This window comes from Mesoplodon bidens (genome assembly GCF_964165515.1).
Source record: "Mesoplodon bidens genome assembly, chromosome: 4".
Lineage (NCBI taxonomy): Eukaryota > Metazoa > Chordata > Mammalia > Artiodactyla > Ziphiidae > Mesoplodon > Mesoplodon bidens.
The window spans coordinates 172,177,548-172,196,101 of NC_138160.1; the positions used below are offsets into that span (position 1 = coordinate 172,177,548).

An 18,554-nucleotide genomic window follows, 5' to 3' on the forward strand; every position below is an offset into this window, starting at 1 on the left:
CGGCCATGGCCTCGGGGGGGCCCGGGGAGCGGCTGTGCGAGGAGGCCAGGTGCCCAGTGTGCCTGGATTTCCTGCAGAAACCGGTCAGTGTGGACTGCGGCCACAGCTTCTGCCTCAGATGCATCTCCGAGTTCTGCGAGAAGTCCGACAGTGCACAGAGCGGCCTCTATGCCTGTCCACAGTGCCGGGGTCCCTTCAGGCTGGAGAGCTTCCGCCCCAACAGGCAGCTGGCCAGCCTGGTGGACAGCGTGCGGCAGCTGGGGCTCGGCACGGGGCCCTCGGGGGCGCGCCTGTGTGTGAGGCACGGCGAGGAGCTGAGCCGCTTCTGTGAGGAGGACCAGGAGGTTCTGTGCTGGGTCTGTGACACCACCCCAGAGCACAGGAGCCACCGCACAACACCGCTGCAGGAGGCCGCCAGGTGCTACCAGGTGAGAGGTGTTACCACGGCACGTGGAGGGCCACGATTCCTGGGTCTGGAAATGCTGATGTGTAACAGAGGAGCCGACTGAGTCAGAGGTGTGAAGAGTGCCTTGCTAGGGACAGAGGCAAATGCTACCATCTGATCTGAATGACCTGTGCCCTCCACACCAACCACCCTCCTGGCTCACATTCACCTTGGGGTCTCCATGCCTTTGCTCCGTGCACACCCCGCCTTTTGGGACCCCTGTTCAGGAGCTCAGACATACCATTATTTTAGGTTGCCCTCCTCTCCCATGAAATTCTCCCTGGACATTTAATTTCATGCTCGTCTTAATTTTCCTGATGTTGATAATCTGGGTTCCACAGCTAAAGCTCTGGTGTAGAGGGCTGTGTTGTCCAATGGGCTCTTAGTTACAGGTGCATGTAGTTATTGGAAACACTTCCGAATAACTATCATTTGTATAATGTCTTGCTTTTGCATAGTGTTTATCTCTATGTTAATTAATATTGTCACCAAAACAACCTTCATTTAAAAAAAATTTTATTTTTTATTGGAGTATGGTTGATTTACAATGTTGTGTTAGTTTCAGGTGTACAGCAAAGTGATTCAGTTATATATATATACATATATCCATTCTTTTTCAGATTCTTTTCCTATGTAGGTTATTACAGAATATTGAGTAGAGTTCCCTGTGCTATACAGTAGGTCCTTGTTGATTATCTATTTTATATGTAGCAGTGTGTATATGTTAATCCCAGACTCCTAATTTATCCCCCCCCCCGACTTTTCCACTTTGGTAACCATAAATTTGTTTTTGAAGTCTGTGAGCCTATTTCTGTTTTGTAAATACGTTCATTTGTATCATTTTTTTAGATTCCACATATAAGTGATATCATATGATATTTGTCTTTCTCTGTCTGACTTACTTCACTTAGTATGATAATCTCTAGGTCCATCCATGTTGCTGTAAATGGCATTGTTTCATTCTTTTTTATGGCTGAGTAATATCCCATTGTATATATGTACGACATCTTCTTTATCCATTCATCTGTCAATGGACATTTAGGTTGTTTCCATGTCTTGGCTATTGTAAAAGTGCTGCAGTGAACATTGGGGTGCATAAAGCAACCTTCATGTTTGAACATTTGCTAAGAATAGTGTCTGGATGGGCACAGGGCTCTGATCACCTTTAAAGCCTGCCAATGCATGTTACTCTGAAGTAGAAATCCAGTAGCTAAGCACACAGGCCCTTATGTAGTCAACACATATTTGTGGACTTATGATGTGAGCATCCTCAATGAAAAGGTGACTCATATTGGACTACCTGGCCCACAAAAGTGGCATCTGTGAAACCCTATGAATAAGATTCTCCCTGCTGGTGCTCATCAAAAGTTTTTAGACATATTCTGAACACATTTAAATTGTCAATATCTGAAACGGCTGCTAGCACAAAGGGGGTTAAAAATCATCTTAAATCTACTGACCTTTACCTGAAGTACTATCACAATGAAATAAAGTGCAAATATCAACTTTCTAAAATGATACTAATTCATTTAATTAACAAATTATTATTAATGATATATAATTTATAATATTTTGTATATTTATATTATGTATTATAATTTATAATAATAAAATAATTAGTAATAATAATAATTATTATTATTTTAACTTTGATTGCTCTAAATGAAGGTTTATGATTTTTTTCCCTCAACTTCCATCTGGACCTACCAAGAAATATCTTTCTTAGTGTTTCTTCTTGATTTTGGTTGTCTTCTGCAAAATTCAGTTGCTAGCTACTTTCTAGCTAGACTTTTGAAATATATTCCTGCCTTTTTTTCCTTTAATCCATAAGGTACTATATTGCATGGATAATGTCATATTTCTAAGGAAGTTTTCTCTATTTCAGTAGCTCTTCAACTAAATACCAAATAAATATCTTCTAAACTCCTTAGCCTATCAATCAAGACATTCTAAGGCCCTAAGTTTTCTTACTATAGCTCTTGTCTAAACCAATCATTCGATCCAGCAAAACTAGCCAATCACTCTTGTCCCCAAACATGCCCTGGTAAGCTGTGACAAAGCGAAAGAGAGGCATGGACATATATACGGTACCAAACGTAAGGTAGATAGATAGTGGGAAACAGCCGCATAGCACAGGGAGATCAGCTCGGTGCTTTGTGACCGCCTGGAGGGGTGGGATAGGGAGGGTGGGAGGGAGGAAGACGCAAGAGGGAAGGGATGTGGGAACAGATGTATATGTATGACTGATTCACTTTGTTATAAACCAGAAACTAAAAAACAAAAAACAAAAAAATACATGTGTTTACCTCTAGCAGGGTCCTAGGGTTGAAAGAGATTTACTTTTCATTAAATTATTTTTCTACCCCTTGTAAGATTTATGACATTCTGTATTTCTTTTTCATTTAGTAAATATTAACTTACAAGTTTTCTTCTGCCAAATATAATAAATACACTTCTGATTATAAAGTAATAAATAACTTTAAGCTGTTGAAATAAATAGATATAAGGAATAGCATCACTTTTCAACCAAGAATTAGTACATGAGATTTTATTGAATATATTTTCATTGGTCTCTGCCTAGTTTTTATATATTCATCATAAGCATTTTTATTTTTCAAACTTGGTGCAAAGTTGCATGAAGTATACTTATTTTAATTTTCTTTATACTTGTATTTGTTGTCATTAAATATTCTGCAACGCCGTATTTTAATTCCATCCTGTGAAAAAAAAATTTTCTCACTCCCGTATTTTTAACACTTTGGTTAATTACAGTTTTACTATTTAAAGTACAATGAACACACTTTTAGATACATCTTTGATTCCATCTGGCATCAACATTTAAAAACATATTTATGTTTAACAGTTATTCACGAGGTCGAACATTTTTATATGTTTTCTAGGGCCTGTTTTAGCTGATCTTTGTATTTCCCCCCATACCCAGTCAATATTAAGAACTGAATGAGGGTATCTGTAATGGCTGCAGCATATCTTCCCAAACAGGTAAAGCTTCAGATGGCCCAGGAACATGTGAGGAAAGAGATGGAGGAAGCCTTGACTCAGGAGGCCAGTGTGGGAAAGAAAACTGTCATTTGGAAGGTGAGAGAATATTGGGGTTCAGGAGGCTAGCCTATTTGAAGGATCCAAATTTGGGTCACTAAATCATTCTTCCACCAGCACTCCAGCACTTTTGTTCCATCTACATAGGTACTCAAGAAAAAAATCTCAGTTTCACCCTGGATCACCTCATCCCCTCAAATTATATTGTACAGTTGTGTTCTTTTTATCTCTGTTAATATTACCCCAATCCAAGTTGTAAATAAATTTTACTGATCTTGATCTTACTCACTCAGTTGACTTTACTCATCTTAACTCACTGCATCACCTAGAACAGAGTTTTGTACTGTCAGTGCTAGTTTAAAAAATATATATTTGTTAGATGAATGAAATAGTAAATATTTCACATCACTTATACATATGAAATACAGGTTAATAGTCATCATCTTACATATAGAAAGACAGTCTGAATTTTCAGTCTTTTTCAGTCATCCATAAATATTTTTTCTCTTTATCATACCTCATCAGCTCTCTTTTTAATTAATTAATTAATTTATTTATTTATGGCTGTGTTGGGTCTTCGTTGTTGTGCACGGGCTTTCTCTAGTTGTGGCGAGTGGGGGCTACTCTTTGTTGCGGTGTGCAGGCTTCTCATTGCGGTGGCTTCTCTTGTTGTGGAGCATGGGCTCTAGGCATGCAGGCCTCAGTAGTTGTGGCACACGGGCTCAGTAGTTGTGGCTCGCGGGCTCTAGAGCACAGGCTCAGTAGTTGAGGCGCATGAGCTTAGTTGCTCCACGGCATGTGAGATCTTCCCGGACCAGGGCTCAAACCCATGTCTCCTGCATTGGCAGGTGGATTCTTAACCACTGCATCACCAGGGAAGCCTCTCACGAGCTCTTTTTTTCTCTTACCTATTTATACATACACACACACAGACATACACAGAGTGATTCTGAACCTGGTGCAGTGTTGCCGTCCAAGAGATATTTTGTAATATCTGTAGATGTTTTTGGTTGTCACAACTGGGAGAGGGTGGGTGCTCATGTGTAGAGGCCAGAAATGCTGCTAGACACCCTATAATGCACAAGACAGTCACCTTTCCCCCAAAAAAATCACAGCAAAGAATCACCTGGTCTAATGTCAATAGGGTCAGTATTGAGAAGCTGTATATAGAAATTACATAGGTGTTTTTATTTATATAATATGTTTTATAATATATATAGAACCTATTTTATAAAATATTTCTCTTCTCTGTCCTTCTCCAAGGAACCCTTTTATTTTTATACTTCTTTCTTCTTTTCTCAAAAATTTTGTCTTGTGCTCTGTTTTCTGACAATATTTTCATAAGGATTATTTTTGCTATATTTTTGTTCTGTGATAAGTCTTATCTTTTCCCCTAGTTATGTATATTATATGTAAAGTTCATTGACAGTGATGTTTATTGATAATTTTTATTCTTTTCATGCTAACAATCCAAGTCAATTGTTTTTGTGTGTGTGTGTGTGTGGTACGCGGCCTCTCACTGCTGTGCCCTCTCCCTTGCGGAGCACAGGCTCCGGACGCACAGGCTCAGCGACCATGGCTCACGGGCCCAGCCGCTCCGTGGCATGTGGGATCTTCCCAGACTGGGGCACAAACCCGCATCCCCTGCATCGGCAGGCAGACTCTCAACCACTGCACCACCAGGGGAGCCCAAGTCAATTGTTTTTAATCCTGACCTGACCACAAATTTACAAAATCAGAAATTCCATATCTGAGATATGGGTTCCTTCATTTTTTGAACCCTCCGCTGATTATTCTAAAGTAGAGATGATTCTAAGATCCCTGTCCTAGGCCAAATAAACTAGCATGATTTTTACCTTTGAGAATGTATCTATGTGAGCCAAAAGCAACTAGTATGGGCTTAATAAAATAAATGCTAAATTCTGTGAAAACCCTTAGCCTTTCTGTATCTATAGATATAATTGTAGTACTCAGAAGGATGATATGAGAGAACAGTGAATTGCAACTAAAACCCTTCAAGACCATGTTATCTCTCATGACCCAAATATAATTCCACTTTTTTTCAATGACTGAGTTATTAGCACCACTCCTCAATAGCACAGCCTCCAACATGGAGAATGGGGGAGAAATTCAATTAGTTGTACCTTTCAGATCAGAATATGGAATTCACAGTTGGTTGACTTTAAAGAGGTCAGAATTATATGAATCTCGTTGTTTAGAAAGTGGCAGAAGGAGGTAGAAATGGGAAATTGGAGGAAAGAGTTGTGTCTTATGAAATTTCAGGAAAATCATTATTAGAATTCTTTTAAAGGCACTAGCTTGTGTTCTTAAATTGAACCAAAATGGTATAATGTTTAATAATGGACCAGAGGATTCAACATGTGGAGAGACTATGGGAGGGCAATTTGCCTCTTATTCTTAGTTTAAAGCTACATTTCCACACACCAGTCTCCAGAGAATAACATTTAGATATATTAATGCTGTATCAAAATGTGTTCCTTAGGTCTATTAAAAAATTATAGAGGTGAGATTTGGGTAGAAATCAAGATGAATTCCCTGAACCTTTGCAATAAGTGACCTGAGAATAACTTATTTCTTTCTTGGCTCTGCAGAGAATGTTAGCCTTATAGTTTCATGGTTACCACATTATTGAGGAATATTTTCTAATCTCTATAAACATTTTCTTATTCACATTTACAAATCCAGGTCTCTCTAATCTCTCTTCATAATTCAGTTATTTCCACTCATTCCAGTGACTAATAGTAAATTTTAGCTTCTATTGAGCAACTACTCTGTGTTAGTCACTGTGCTCAACAGTTTGATATTTAATTCTAATTCCCAGGCCCTTCTTCCCCCCACCACCTCCCCCCCCTTTTTTTTTTTTGCGGTACGCGGGCCTCTCACTGTTGTGGCCTCTCCCATTGCGGAGCACAGGCTCCGGACGCGCAGGCTCAGCGGCCATGGCTCATGGGCCCAGCCGCTCCACGGCATGTGGGATCTTCCCGGACCGGGGCACGAACCCACGTCCGCTGCATCGGCAGGCGGACTCTCAACCACTGCACCACCAGGGAAGCCCTCCCCCATTTTATATATGGTACTGAAACGTGAATATGAAAGTGCCTTGTCCTCAAGTCCATGGAAATGGGATCCCAAATCCAACAGTATTTCTCAAACTCTAAGTTTGAAAACTCTAGCAGGCCACTTCTCATGAGTATTCTGTGGCTTCTGCATGTTGTTAAAATGCAGTGGGTCCGTTCATAGAGTTATGAAGATGAGATCACTCCAGACATTGCCTTCTCCAGCTTCGTCATCCTATCCGTGAAGGTGGAAGCCAAATGCTCTGCCCCTACTGCTGATCATTTGATGCACTGTGTCACTCCAGGAGAAAGTGGCAACGCAGAGGCAACGCTTCAGGTTGGAGTTTGAAAAGTATCGTGGCTTACTAGCCCTGGAGGAGCAACTGCAGCTTAGAAGACTGGAGGAGGAGGAGCGAGCCACCCTGCAGAGACTGCGGGAGACCAAGAACCGGCTGGTTCAGCAGAGCAGGGCCTTGAAGGATCTGGCAGAGGAGCTGGAGGAGAGGTGCCAGCGCCCAGCCCTGGGTCTGCTGGAGGTGGGGCTGGGTGCCTGGGAGGGGAGGGATGGGCAGACCTGAGAACAAGGCGACAAATAGCAGCTTTCAGAGACAAACAGCTTAAGCATTTATGATCTTTAGGAAAAGGGCACCCTAGAATTTACTTGGAAAGCATCTTAATTCTTAATCCTAGTATCAGAATCTGAAGGGATCCTAGAGAATCATATAAAATAGTTCATACTTAAGACAAAACTTAAATATTTTTAAAACTAAAATCAATTTAATGATTTACATATGACTAAACAGAAAAAGGCCGATCTATAACCTCAAAATCGGTCAATGATGATATTGCTGTATTTCAGGCCAATCTAAAAAGTCTTGTTAACCCATTTAAATGTCAATAGCCAAAAGTATGAGTAATATTTTTAATTGTCCACCTTGAAATTTGCATGTTAATGTTTAAGACAAATGCTAATTTTCTAGCCCGTATTGCATGACTATTCCAGGTGGAGTAGGGAGAGATTACCTGGACTCCATGCCGCTTGCCCACGCTATATTTGAGATTATAGAGCAAAGATACAAATAACAGGGAAAAGGAAATATTTCCTTTTAATCCTCCTTGAAAGCATTAAGTCCCCAGTGAATTGAGAAAGTCATCGTTGTTGCTGGATGCATGCTATCATGATAGAACTCATTGCAATAGAAATGTTCCGGGCACGCTTCATTGTACCTCATCCCCAGTGCCTCATTTAGGGATTTCTGAACTAAGTAATTCCTATCCTCATACAAGTACTGTGATAAATCGCACTGGTTACAGAGTGGGGGGCCATTAAATGAATGCATTTACAAAACATTTTTATTTAATTTGTCCCATTTTGTCTTCAATATACCTATATATCAGTAAAACTTGTGTTGTTGTTATTAGTACTGTTATTATTTTTATTAGTATTGCTATGCCCACTTCCTAGTGAGCAAACTGTCAGAAAGGAATAAATTTTCTAAATTTCAGATAGTAAATAAACACAAGAACTCTGGCATTTTCAATAATATTCATTGTCTCATCTTACCATATCTCAAAACACAATGTATATAAAGTTATCATTTATTAGCACTGAAGAAATGTTAAAATGTCTTATAATATAAATCTTAGGGAGAATATATTCTCAAATAATTTAGTTTCATTTTTATACCCTCTTTTCCGTTTCTTTCTCAGTACCAGTAAGCTATATTTCACCTGCAATGGCCAAAAACAAGGCCTGTCATTCCGATGAAAAGTAAAGCTAATCATTTCCCTGTTTTTATGCCCTGTCAAAATTAATCTGACAGGTGGCTATTTTTTAGAGGGAGAGGGGAAATGCAATGCAGGTGATTTATTTAATAATCTACTTTGAGATAAAATGTTGCTAGATATTAATGACTTCTATTTTTATCCACTTAGGTAATTTAGACATGGTATGTCGGTTCAAAGAATGAGGAATTTAGGGTTTTCTTAAAAGGACATTGAGAGCAACATTTTATGTCTAACCTTTCACTGTTACTCAAATAAATTCTGCAGATACTTAGAATCTGTTTTTACCCTAATTGCATTCACAGAATGTAACTCTTTACTAAAATATCCAAATGTCAGAATTATCAATTCAGAAAATAGTTAAACCAATAGATATTATAGGAATTAACCTAAACTTTGTATGGTCTGATTTTATTTTAATAGAGGCAAACTGATTATATTATTTTAAATTCATGAGAAAACTCAACAACAGCCTGTTTTTATCTTTTATTAAGAGAGAGTCATGTTTCTTATAGTTTTACCTTAATAGTTAATGATTTCCAATAATTCCTAAAGAGATGTTCATGGTGTGTCCCCAGTCTATCAAAAGCAGTTCAGAGGTCTAACTCACACTTACTTGTGTTTCTCTTTCACTTTCAGGGTGCGGGAGGAGCCTTGAGCCGGTATGTTTACTTTCTGAATCAAAGAATGGGTTGGGAGAGGCTGGGGAGGTTGGTGGATAACCCTACTGAGAACTATGGGTTCTGTGCTCTTCTCAGAAGTAAGAGTGTCACACGGCTGGATCCGGAGACCATCCCCATGGAGCTGAAGACAATGTGTCGCATCCCTGGGATGAGGGAAATGTTGAGAAAGTTCCAAGGTAGGCTGCATTTTAGAGCTCGAGGAACTATGACACCTGGAATTTGGCTCTTATTGCAATTTGTTACTGTACCAGTCAGGCTATAGTAACAAACAGAACCCAAAGTTTAGTGGCTAAAATCAGAAAGGTTTTATTTCAAGATCATGTTTTAGGTTGATTACTAGATTGTGGAGGCTTTAATTTCACATAGTCTCAGCCTGGGAACCCGTGCAGACAGAGCCCCACCTCCTTCCTGTTGCTGGTAGCCATGGAAAAGGGCAAGATTATGATGAATCATGCACTACTCCGAAGTGGCACACATGGCTTTCCTGAAGATTTTATTGATAGAAGTGAGTCACACGTTTATGCCAAACTATAAGGGAGGAAGGGAGAGAACACCGTGCTCCAAAAAAAAAAAAAAAAAAAAGAATGTTGGGATACTTCTGAATAGTCTGAAAGAATATCAGAGTCACTGATACCCATATAAGCTACATTTGGTTAGAATGGTGGGCTTGAAAGTGATATTAGCTGTGATATAAGTAACATTAGTTGTAATCAATCTCCATTTCCTTGTTTATAAAATGCTAAAAAATTGTATTGTTTGGAGGACAAAATGAAACATATTTGAAAACAAAAAATCATCAATATATGAAAGCATTGCAGTGTATCAAATAATATAAGGTTTGGATTATTTTATTATCTGGCAATTTGATGAATTTCTTAAATTAGATAGTTAATAAAGCCAAAAATATTCGGTCAGTTATATTTAAGTACTCTCTGTAGGCTCTGTGGTGTTACAATTAGTTTGTTTGGTCCTATTATGTTGTTTTTTAAAACAGTAACGGTTCAATACTTTTAATTTCTTTTTTATATTCAATTTATACCAAGTAATGAAAACAGACAGTGGCTAAATAGTGGCTTTATTACTTACAGGGAAACCACTTTGTCCCATGATGAGAAAGCCCATCTTATCAGTCCTGTTCAATGATTTAATCAGTGTTCTGATGGGCAGAGTAATATGTACTAACTGCATGAAATGTTGCAAGTTACTACTCTCATAATCAGTGTCTCCATATTCCCACTTATTTTTACTGAATTAACTAATCAATTCCACAAATATTGTATATTTTATGACAGCCACTCTTCTAAACATTAGCATATAAAATTGAACAATAACATCAACTTACAAATCTACAGCTTCATGTTGCATATATTTGCTTAAATTATGCAAAATACACAGAATGTTAGGAGATGATACAGAATATTGAAAAAAAGAATAAATTAAGGGTGGCCAGAAGTTCTGGGGTTAGGGCATCTAATTTGGAATTTGATCATCAAGGAAGACGTCACTCAGTAGGGGATAACTCAGCAAATATCTGATCTGGAGGAAAGCATTCCAGGCATCAGAAATGAGTGCCAAGATGGAAATATGGAAGATGCATTCCAGGAGCTATGAGGAGTTCTGTGCGGCTGTGGTGGAGTGAGTGAGGGGAGAGCTGGGGAGGCCAAGAAAAGTCCAAGGAGCACAGGACCCAACAGGCAGGCCACTGTGAGCAATGCTTTACCTCCAAGTGAAATAGAACATCAGTTAAAAGCTGTAAATGGAGGAATAGGATGATTGGATTAATGTTTTGTGGCGATCACTCTGTGTGCTTTATTGAGAATAAATTACAGAGGGGAAAGTCTTGATGTGGGAAAGCCAGTTAGGATCCTTTGTAATAATTCATTCAGAGACGATTGTCCATTGGACAAGGGTAGTAGTACTGGAGGTGCAGAGAAATGGACAGAATCTTGGTATTTTGAAGGCAAAGCTGGCAAGATCTGCTGTTGGACTAGATATGAGGTGTCAGAGAAGGAGAAAAGTCGTGAATGATTCCAAGGTTTAAGTCTCCAGAATTGGGTAATGAAATTGCTGTTTACATTGACAGGTAAACTGCAGGAGAGGCAGAAAAATGGAAATGGGTTTTAGACACATCAATGCTGTGATGAATGTTAAATATCCAAAAGTTGATGTCAGGTAGACAGATGAATTTACAAATATGGAGTTCCAGGAGAAAAGTCTAGGCTAGATATATATATTTAGAATTAGTAAGCATGTGAATGGAATTTAATTAATGCAATGTGTCTGCCAGCCCCAGAACACATCAGAAGTGCTCTGAGAAAGAGGCAAGAGGTCCCAATCCTGAGACCACTGGCTTCTCAAGTAGCAGTGATGGAGGAGAAGAGGAGAAAACAGCAAAGGAGACCAAGAAGGGGAGGCCAGTGGAGAGGGAGGGAAAGCATGATGACTAGTGTCTTTGGGAAAGAGAAGTGAAGTTTCCCAGGACAAAAGGATTCTCAACAGTGTTGAGTGCTACAGAAAAGTCATTTAAGGTGAACTTTAAGGACTGATCATTTATCAGTGCCTGGGGCACTGGGAAGAAGGAGTCGTTTGCTTAAGATATTATTCTGTCTTGGTGAGCAACTGAGTTGAAGAAAGAAGAGGTAGGGAGAGGAACTGGAGATAGTTGTATTAACAACTATTTCACAGATTTATTTTCTTATAAATGGAGCAAATAAGCGTGCTGGAGTGGGAATGATGCATGATGACATGACATCTGTTAAATAGGCCTAACACAATTCCACGGAGACCCACTTTTCAATTCCCATTATTTATGACAGGAAAATCATATAATTTGGGAAAATCGCATAATCTCCTGGACTCTGAGTCTCCTCATCTACAATATGAGGATGATAGTGGCACCCTTTTGTTATCTCCAGGAGTTATTAGTGGTTCCATGGGATAGTATAGATGATGTACTACTTATGTGACCCATTCAGCTTTGAGTATCAATAAAAGATAGCTAGAAGTGGTTTAGAGGCAAATAAGAAAAACAGTCAGCATATTAGTATTTGTTATTCGTATATAAAAAATTAAAATATGATTAATGAAATTTACTATTTTTTAATGTTTACCAAAAAAAAGACACTGAATATTTTACATCCTCCCATCTTCACTGAGGTCATTTCATTTGTAGATGTATTTATTAATTATACGTACAAATAAAATTTCATGTCAATCTCACTGGGACTTCACAGTATTAGTAGTAGTTTTCTATTGCTGCATAGCAAATTACCACAAACTTAACTACCCAAAACCACATCCATTTATTGGCTCACAGTTCTTCGGGTCAGATAACCACATGGGATCAGCTGGCATCTCTGCTTAAGATTTCATAAGATCAAAAATCAAGGTGTTGACCAGGCTGGGCTTCTCTAAAGGGTCCAGGGAAGAGTCCACTTGGAAGCTTATTCAGTTTGTTGACGTAAAGCAGTTCCTTGCAGTTGTGGGACTGAGATTTCTATCTCCTTGCAGGTTATCAGTTGGAGATCACTCACCCTTCTCCTCAGGTGGCCCACTCCATCTTCAAAGGCAGCAATGACACATCAAATCCAATCTCTCTGATTTTCACTTCTGGTGGCAGCCTGATAGCCAAAGAAACCTCTCTGATTTTAAAAGCTGATTTTATTAGACCCATTCAGATAATCTCCCTCTTGTTACATAATATAACAGAATCATGAGAGTACCACCAGGGTCTGAAGGTCATCTTAGAATTCTTCCTACCATAGTAACATAGCTTTGAAAGTGGTGGATTTTATACCAATGAATTTTTCCTATAGGCTTTGAGGAGAAAAATAATCCCAAGGGAGCTGTAAATTTTATTTTAAATGCAGATCTTCCGATCTTCCAAAGTGCTCTAGATAGAGATAAAAGGAATCTAAATGGTTATGCACATGGTTTGTCTTATCATCAATGGTTATGTTTGAATTGGGGCAGCAATGAGTCCTGGATTATGCAGACATAGCAGTGGAATACACTCAAAAGCAATAAAGCATACACTCATCGACCTGCAAGGTGAAATACATATTTTGTTATCTCCAGGAGTTATTAGAGGGAGAATGAGGAATGGCGTGACAGTTCTCAATATCATGGCTTCCTAAATTTTCACCAGTCTTTTCTGTTCTTTTACATGTTCCACAAAATTCTTTCTGCAGTTGACATAAAACTGGATCCCGCCACAGCACATCCTAGCCTCCTCTTGACTGCTGACCTGCGCAGTGTGCAGGATGGAGAACTATGGAGGGATGTCCCCAACAACCCTGAGCGATTTGACACATGGCCTTGTATCCTGGGTTTGCAAAACTTCTCATCAGGGAGGCATTACTGGGAAGTCATGGTGGGAGAAAGAGCAGAATGGGGGTTAGGTGTCTGTCAAGACACAGTGTCAAGAAAGGGGGAGACCACACCATCTCCTGAGAACGGGGTCTGGGCCATGTGGCTACTGAAAGGGAGTGAGTACATGGTCCTTGCCTCTCCACCAGTTCCTCTCCTCCACCTGGAATGGCCTCGCTGCATTGGGATTTTCTTGGACTATGAAGCAGGTGAAATCTCCTTTTACAACATCACAAATGGGTCTTATATTTACACGTTCAATCACCTTTTCTCTGGTTTTCTTCGACCTTATTTTTTCATTTGTGACACGACTCCTCTTATCTTACCGCCTATGACAGAAGTGGAGTTAGAAAATTGGGCATCCAGGGGTCATTTTCACCCTGCTTCTAACATTAGAGACGATCCTTCCTAAAATTCTGTTGCTAAGATACACCCCAAACCTAGCAAAGTTTCCTGGAGTAGAATGGAGTGTATACATATGTGAAGGCTCAACAGATGTCCCCATTTAGGTCAGCACTTCATTCCTTGTCACTATGGACATTTTCCCATAGGAGCAAAAGAGAAAATATAAAATATTTGTGTTTGGACAAGGATTGTATAGAATAGTAATTTTAGAAATGGAGCAGTCTTACCACTCTTTTCCCAAATGGCTCCACATACTTTCTTTTTTTTTTTTTTTTTGTGGTACGCGGACCTCTCACTGCTGTGGCCTCTCCCGCTGCGGAGCACAGGCTCCGGAGGCGCAGGCCCAGCGGCCATAGCTCCCGGGCCCAGCAGCTCCACGGCATGTGGGATCCTCCTGGCCCCGGGCACAAACCCGTGTCCCCTGCATCGGCAGGAGGACTCTCAACAACTGCGCCACCAGGGAAGCCCCTCCACATACTTTCTTGCTGTGTTTTGGACCTCATATTAAACAAAGATATCTATACATTTATTTTAATGTCTCATTCCTTTTAATATCTCTTCATTCCAATCTTCCGTATACTAAGAATTAGAAATGGCAATTCTTAAATTGGTTCAGAACAGTCCAATATTGTTCTAGCATCAGCTCCGTAATTCTTTTTCCTCCTCCTTATTTTCCTTCTCTTATTCTCTCCTCTTTCTCTGTCTCTCTGCCTCTGCATCTTTCTGTCTCTGTCTCTCTCACTTTTGCTCTTTATAGCTTCTTTCTTCTTTTCTTGCTTTATACCTCTTATTGTTTTAACCTTCCTTTTCCTTCTAGATTAATATATTCAGAACCATCCCTTTATATATTCATGATTCCTAATTTAATAGTCATTCAATTACTCTTTAAATCCTCTTCACTCAGGGGTCAATTTTTGAGAATGATGAAATTCATTCCTCTGATTCTAATATTACTGAGCCCCATGCCTTATCCCTTACAACTTTTTCCTTTATCTTTGGATAATTTTTTTAAAATTGAAGCATAGTTGATTTACAATACTGTGTTAGTTTCAGGTGTACAGCATCGATACATTTTTTAGAGTAGAAATTTCTCAGAATGCTGATTCAACTAGTTCTTTGACCTAGTTATTTACTAGTTGTAAGACTTCAAACAAGCAACATCTCTCTCTCAGTCTCAGCTACTTAGTATGATTCCCGTACATGGAACAATGATATTGACTTCCCAATGTTTTGGGAAATAAGTAAGGTTGTGATTTACATGATTGGTTTAAATTCAACTTTATTACTTAAGTACAATGTAAAAATGACCAGAATGATGAAATGATAATAATATTTGACTTATTTTAAAAATATATTCTGTACATTTCCAACAAAATTCTTAAAAATTATTGAAAGCTAACTCTGCTACCATCTTTCTCTATATCTATGTCTAATAAATAATTGCTAACCAAATGCTAAAATGCTAAATAATTATTAATTAATAGAAAATTAGGTAAGTTTATCCTGATAATAATCCACCAAGACTTTAAGTCTCTACTTTAACTCTACCTTGACTTTTAAGGAGCTTTTCTCATCTAGAGAGATTTCTTTGACTAAAATCTTTCATATACTTTGCAATAACATTACTAATATAGTTTTCTTTCTATATTTTTTAATATATTTCTGTTCAGACTTTTTACATTTGGAGGAACATTATGGAGTATAATAATTTTAGAAATAGCAAAATTTTATCAAACTGTATTTCCAGATGGCTCTACATATTTTATTGAAGGGACCTTGTATTAAACAAAGATTTCTGTATATTCATATTTGATACATGTATGTTTGATCATGAACAAACAATTCCCCTCTTTGTCTCTTTTGGAAAAAGAGGTAATAATGATGTACCCTTACACCCCTCTTGTTGATATTTTATATACCATGAATTCTCTAGGCCTTTTCTATTCATGAACTAAGTAGAAACTGGCTCATGCAGTGGGTCTCAGTTCATGCTTCCCCATCATCAGGGCTTTAATGAGGCATGGCAACTTATTGTAACACCTGAGTGTTCATGTCACTATAGGGCCAGCAATTATGACAGGAGTCATGACAGAGAACATACACTCAGAGCAGTAGACCCCCTTCCCCATAGGGATCAAGAGGGACAGGGTCACTGGTCTAAGATCATGTCACCCCTGGGGGCTCCACCCATCCACCAGGACAAGGAAGTCTCATGGCCTCAGGCCTGCTACCCTCTTCAAGGGGTGAAAAGGGAATCCCAAGAATGCCTCCTCCCTACCAAGAAAGCTAACATCCTAGTCTCCACTGTCACCCTTTAATCCTATTATCTCAATGTGCATCTTATCATGATGTATGTTAGTTACTAAACCAACTTAAATTTTCATCCCTTGCATTCCAAGTTTCACAAAGCTTTGTGCATCTCCTATTATAATCCCTACTCCTTCCCTTCCCAATTCCATACACACACACACATATACACACACTCACTCACACACACACACACACACACACACACACACTCACTCATACACAATACACAGAATCTTTTCCAGTGGATAAAGACTCCATTTTTCCAGTTACTCAGGCCAACAATCTGGCTAACTCCTTTCTTGATTTTACTTTTTTATATCTAGTCCATCAGTAAGCCCTGTTGGCTCTACCTTCAGCATATATCTAGAGTTCAGCCAGAGCTAACCTAACCACTCTGCTGCTATAACCATCGTCTTAACATCCATTCTCTCCCTCTGGGTTATTTCATTAGTTTCCTAACAATAATCCTGGCTTTACCTCGGCCACTTCTGTGTCCTTTCTCAATGCAGCAGCCAGGCTGATCCTTTTAGCACCCAAGATTGTAGTACCATTGCAGTTACCTTCCGTCCAACTTATAGTTATAGCCAAAATCTTTACAACAAACCCTCAGACCCTAGAAGATCTGAGCACAGGTTCCTACTCTGATTCTGACTCCCTCCCCTTACTTCCCCTTTTATTCTTCTCCATCTGTTCTGGCCTCCTGGCTGGGTTTACCACCAGGCACTTCCTACTATTGGGCCTTTCTCCCAGCTGTGCCTTCTATCTGCAATTTCCTTTTCCCAGATGCCTCTTTAATTCATTCCCTTTCTTTCTTTAAGCCTGCTCAAATCCAGCTTCTCAGTGAGAACCATACAACCTGACCTACCCCCAAACCCACCCAGAGCTTACCTTCCCACTCCCCTTCACTGGGCCCAATGGAGGCTCTCTTCTTCAATATAATACTTATCAGCTTCTAATATATTTAATTGTTATCCTATTTATTGGGTTTATTTATTTTTATTTATTTATTTTTGCTTTTGCCTTTTCTGGATAGAATGTAAGCATCCTGAGGGGAGGGATCATTGTCTATTGATAATGATATATCTGACATATCTCAAACACCTCAAGTACTGGTTTGTATGTGGTTATCACTCAATGCATATTTGTTCAATAAATAAATGATTAACTTTTGGTGGACTGAATTAAATTCTGGGTCTGAAAATATTTTGTGAAATGTAATATAGTGGTATTATTATTATTCATTTATAACTAGACAACCACTGACATAAAGCTTAATGTCAAGTTCTAAATGAGTAAAATCAATGCTTAAGTGTAGAGGAAATTTGAATAGAAGGCTACATTTGAATAGAAGGCTACATTTGAATAGAGGAAATTTGAATAGAGGTAATGATTCTCATGACATGATGAATTGCTGTGCCCAGGCACGGTTCCACTAAGCCTGCTGTAACTTTGATTCCCTATGACAATACGACACCTTTGACTCATGCATTGCCTTGTATGCACTCCATATGCAAATTCTCACACTCACTAAGAATGTGGGGAACGTTATATAAAACTCTATGGAATAAACATTTTATAGAAATTGACTCTTTTATGCTTTATGAGCCCCTCTTCATCTTAACTGCAAGGTAGAGCTACCTCTTCTACCTACAGGATGTCTTTGGTCTGCTCTCCCCACCATCACTCCCCTTCTTCCAGGCATCCCTCTGTTACAGCTGGACTTTTTTCTGGCACAAATAATTATAAAGAATGACCAAAATCATAAAGAATGATTAAAAAGTCATTCTCAAACATTAGTTTTTCTGAAGCTGTAACTCTCCAGAGCTATGTTTATAGTTTACCAAAAGACTGGCTGATTTATTCAAATAACTAATTTGATCATTTTCCCCACCACCCAATCATGTGACTGATTTGTCAAGTGAATTAACTAACTAAACTAGCTATCCTAGCATGATGGAAAGGCCCTGAAGGAAGGGGACTAGGAGGAGGGTGATATGTGGGGCTGGCTGGGAACAGGAAGTAAAACAGCTTCATCAGCAGGCAGAAGGAACTGAGCTAATTTACAGTGGTGATTTGACACTTATTGTCCCAAAGGGCAGAGATATTGGGAACACTGGGATTTATTAAATCTGTCTGCTTTCTGAGAACCGACCCCTCCATGCATGTTTTCTGTGTGCTTCTGGGGTCTTCTGTGGATTTACTCTTTTATTATAACAGGGAAGGTTGGAGGTGGTTGGCATATAAACACATATATGTATATATATCTGTATAAAAAACATATTCCACAAATCTACAAGTTCTAAACATTTACCTATATGGTAAATTTTTACTCCTTTACTCCTTGACTCTGTAACTGTGTGTATTCCAAAGAACCCAATAATTATCTTGATAAATCTCTTAGCCAATTGATTCAAGCTAGCCTGT

The 18,554-nt window shown here is 39.0% G+C and overlaps 1 protein-coding gene across 1 annotated transcript; it reads left to right on the forward strand.

Moving 5' to 3' along the window:
* Positions 1-5: 5 nt before the first annotated feature.
* TRIM58 (tripartite motif containing 58) lies at positions 6-13,983 on the forward strand (the record flags this gene model as incomplete). Its single annotated transcript, XM_081231965.1, has 6 exons — positions 6-428; positions 3,446-3,541; positions 6,885-7,115; positions 9,004-9,026; positions 9,123-9,223; positions 13,238-13,983. 6 exons carry the CDS (start codon positions 6-8, stop codon positions 13,825-13,827), a joined length of 1,464 nt encoding a protein of 487 aa, XP_081088091.1. The 3' UTR covers positions 13,828-13,983.
* Between the last annotated feature and the right edge of the window lie 4,571 nt (positions 13,984-18,554).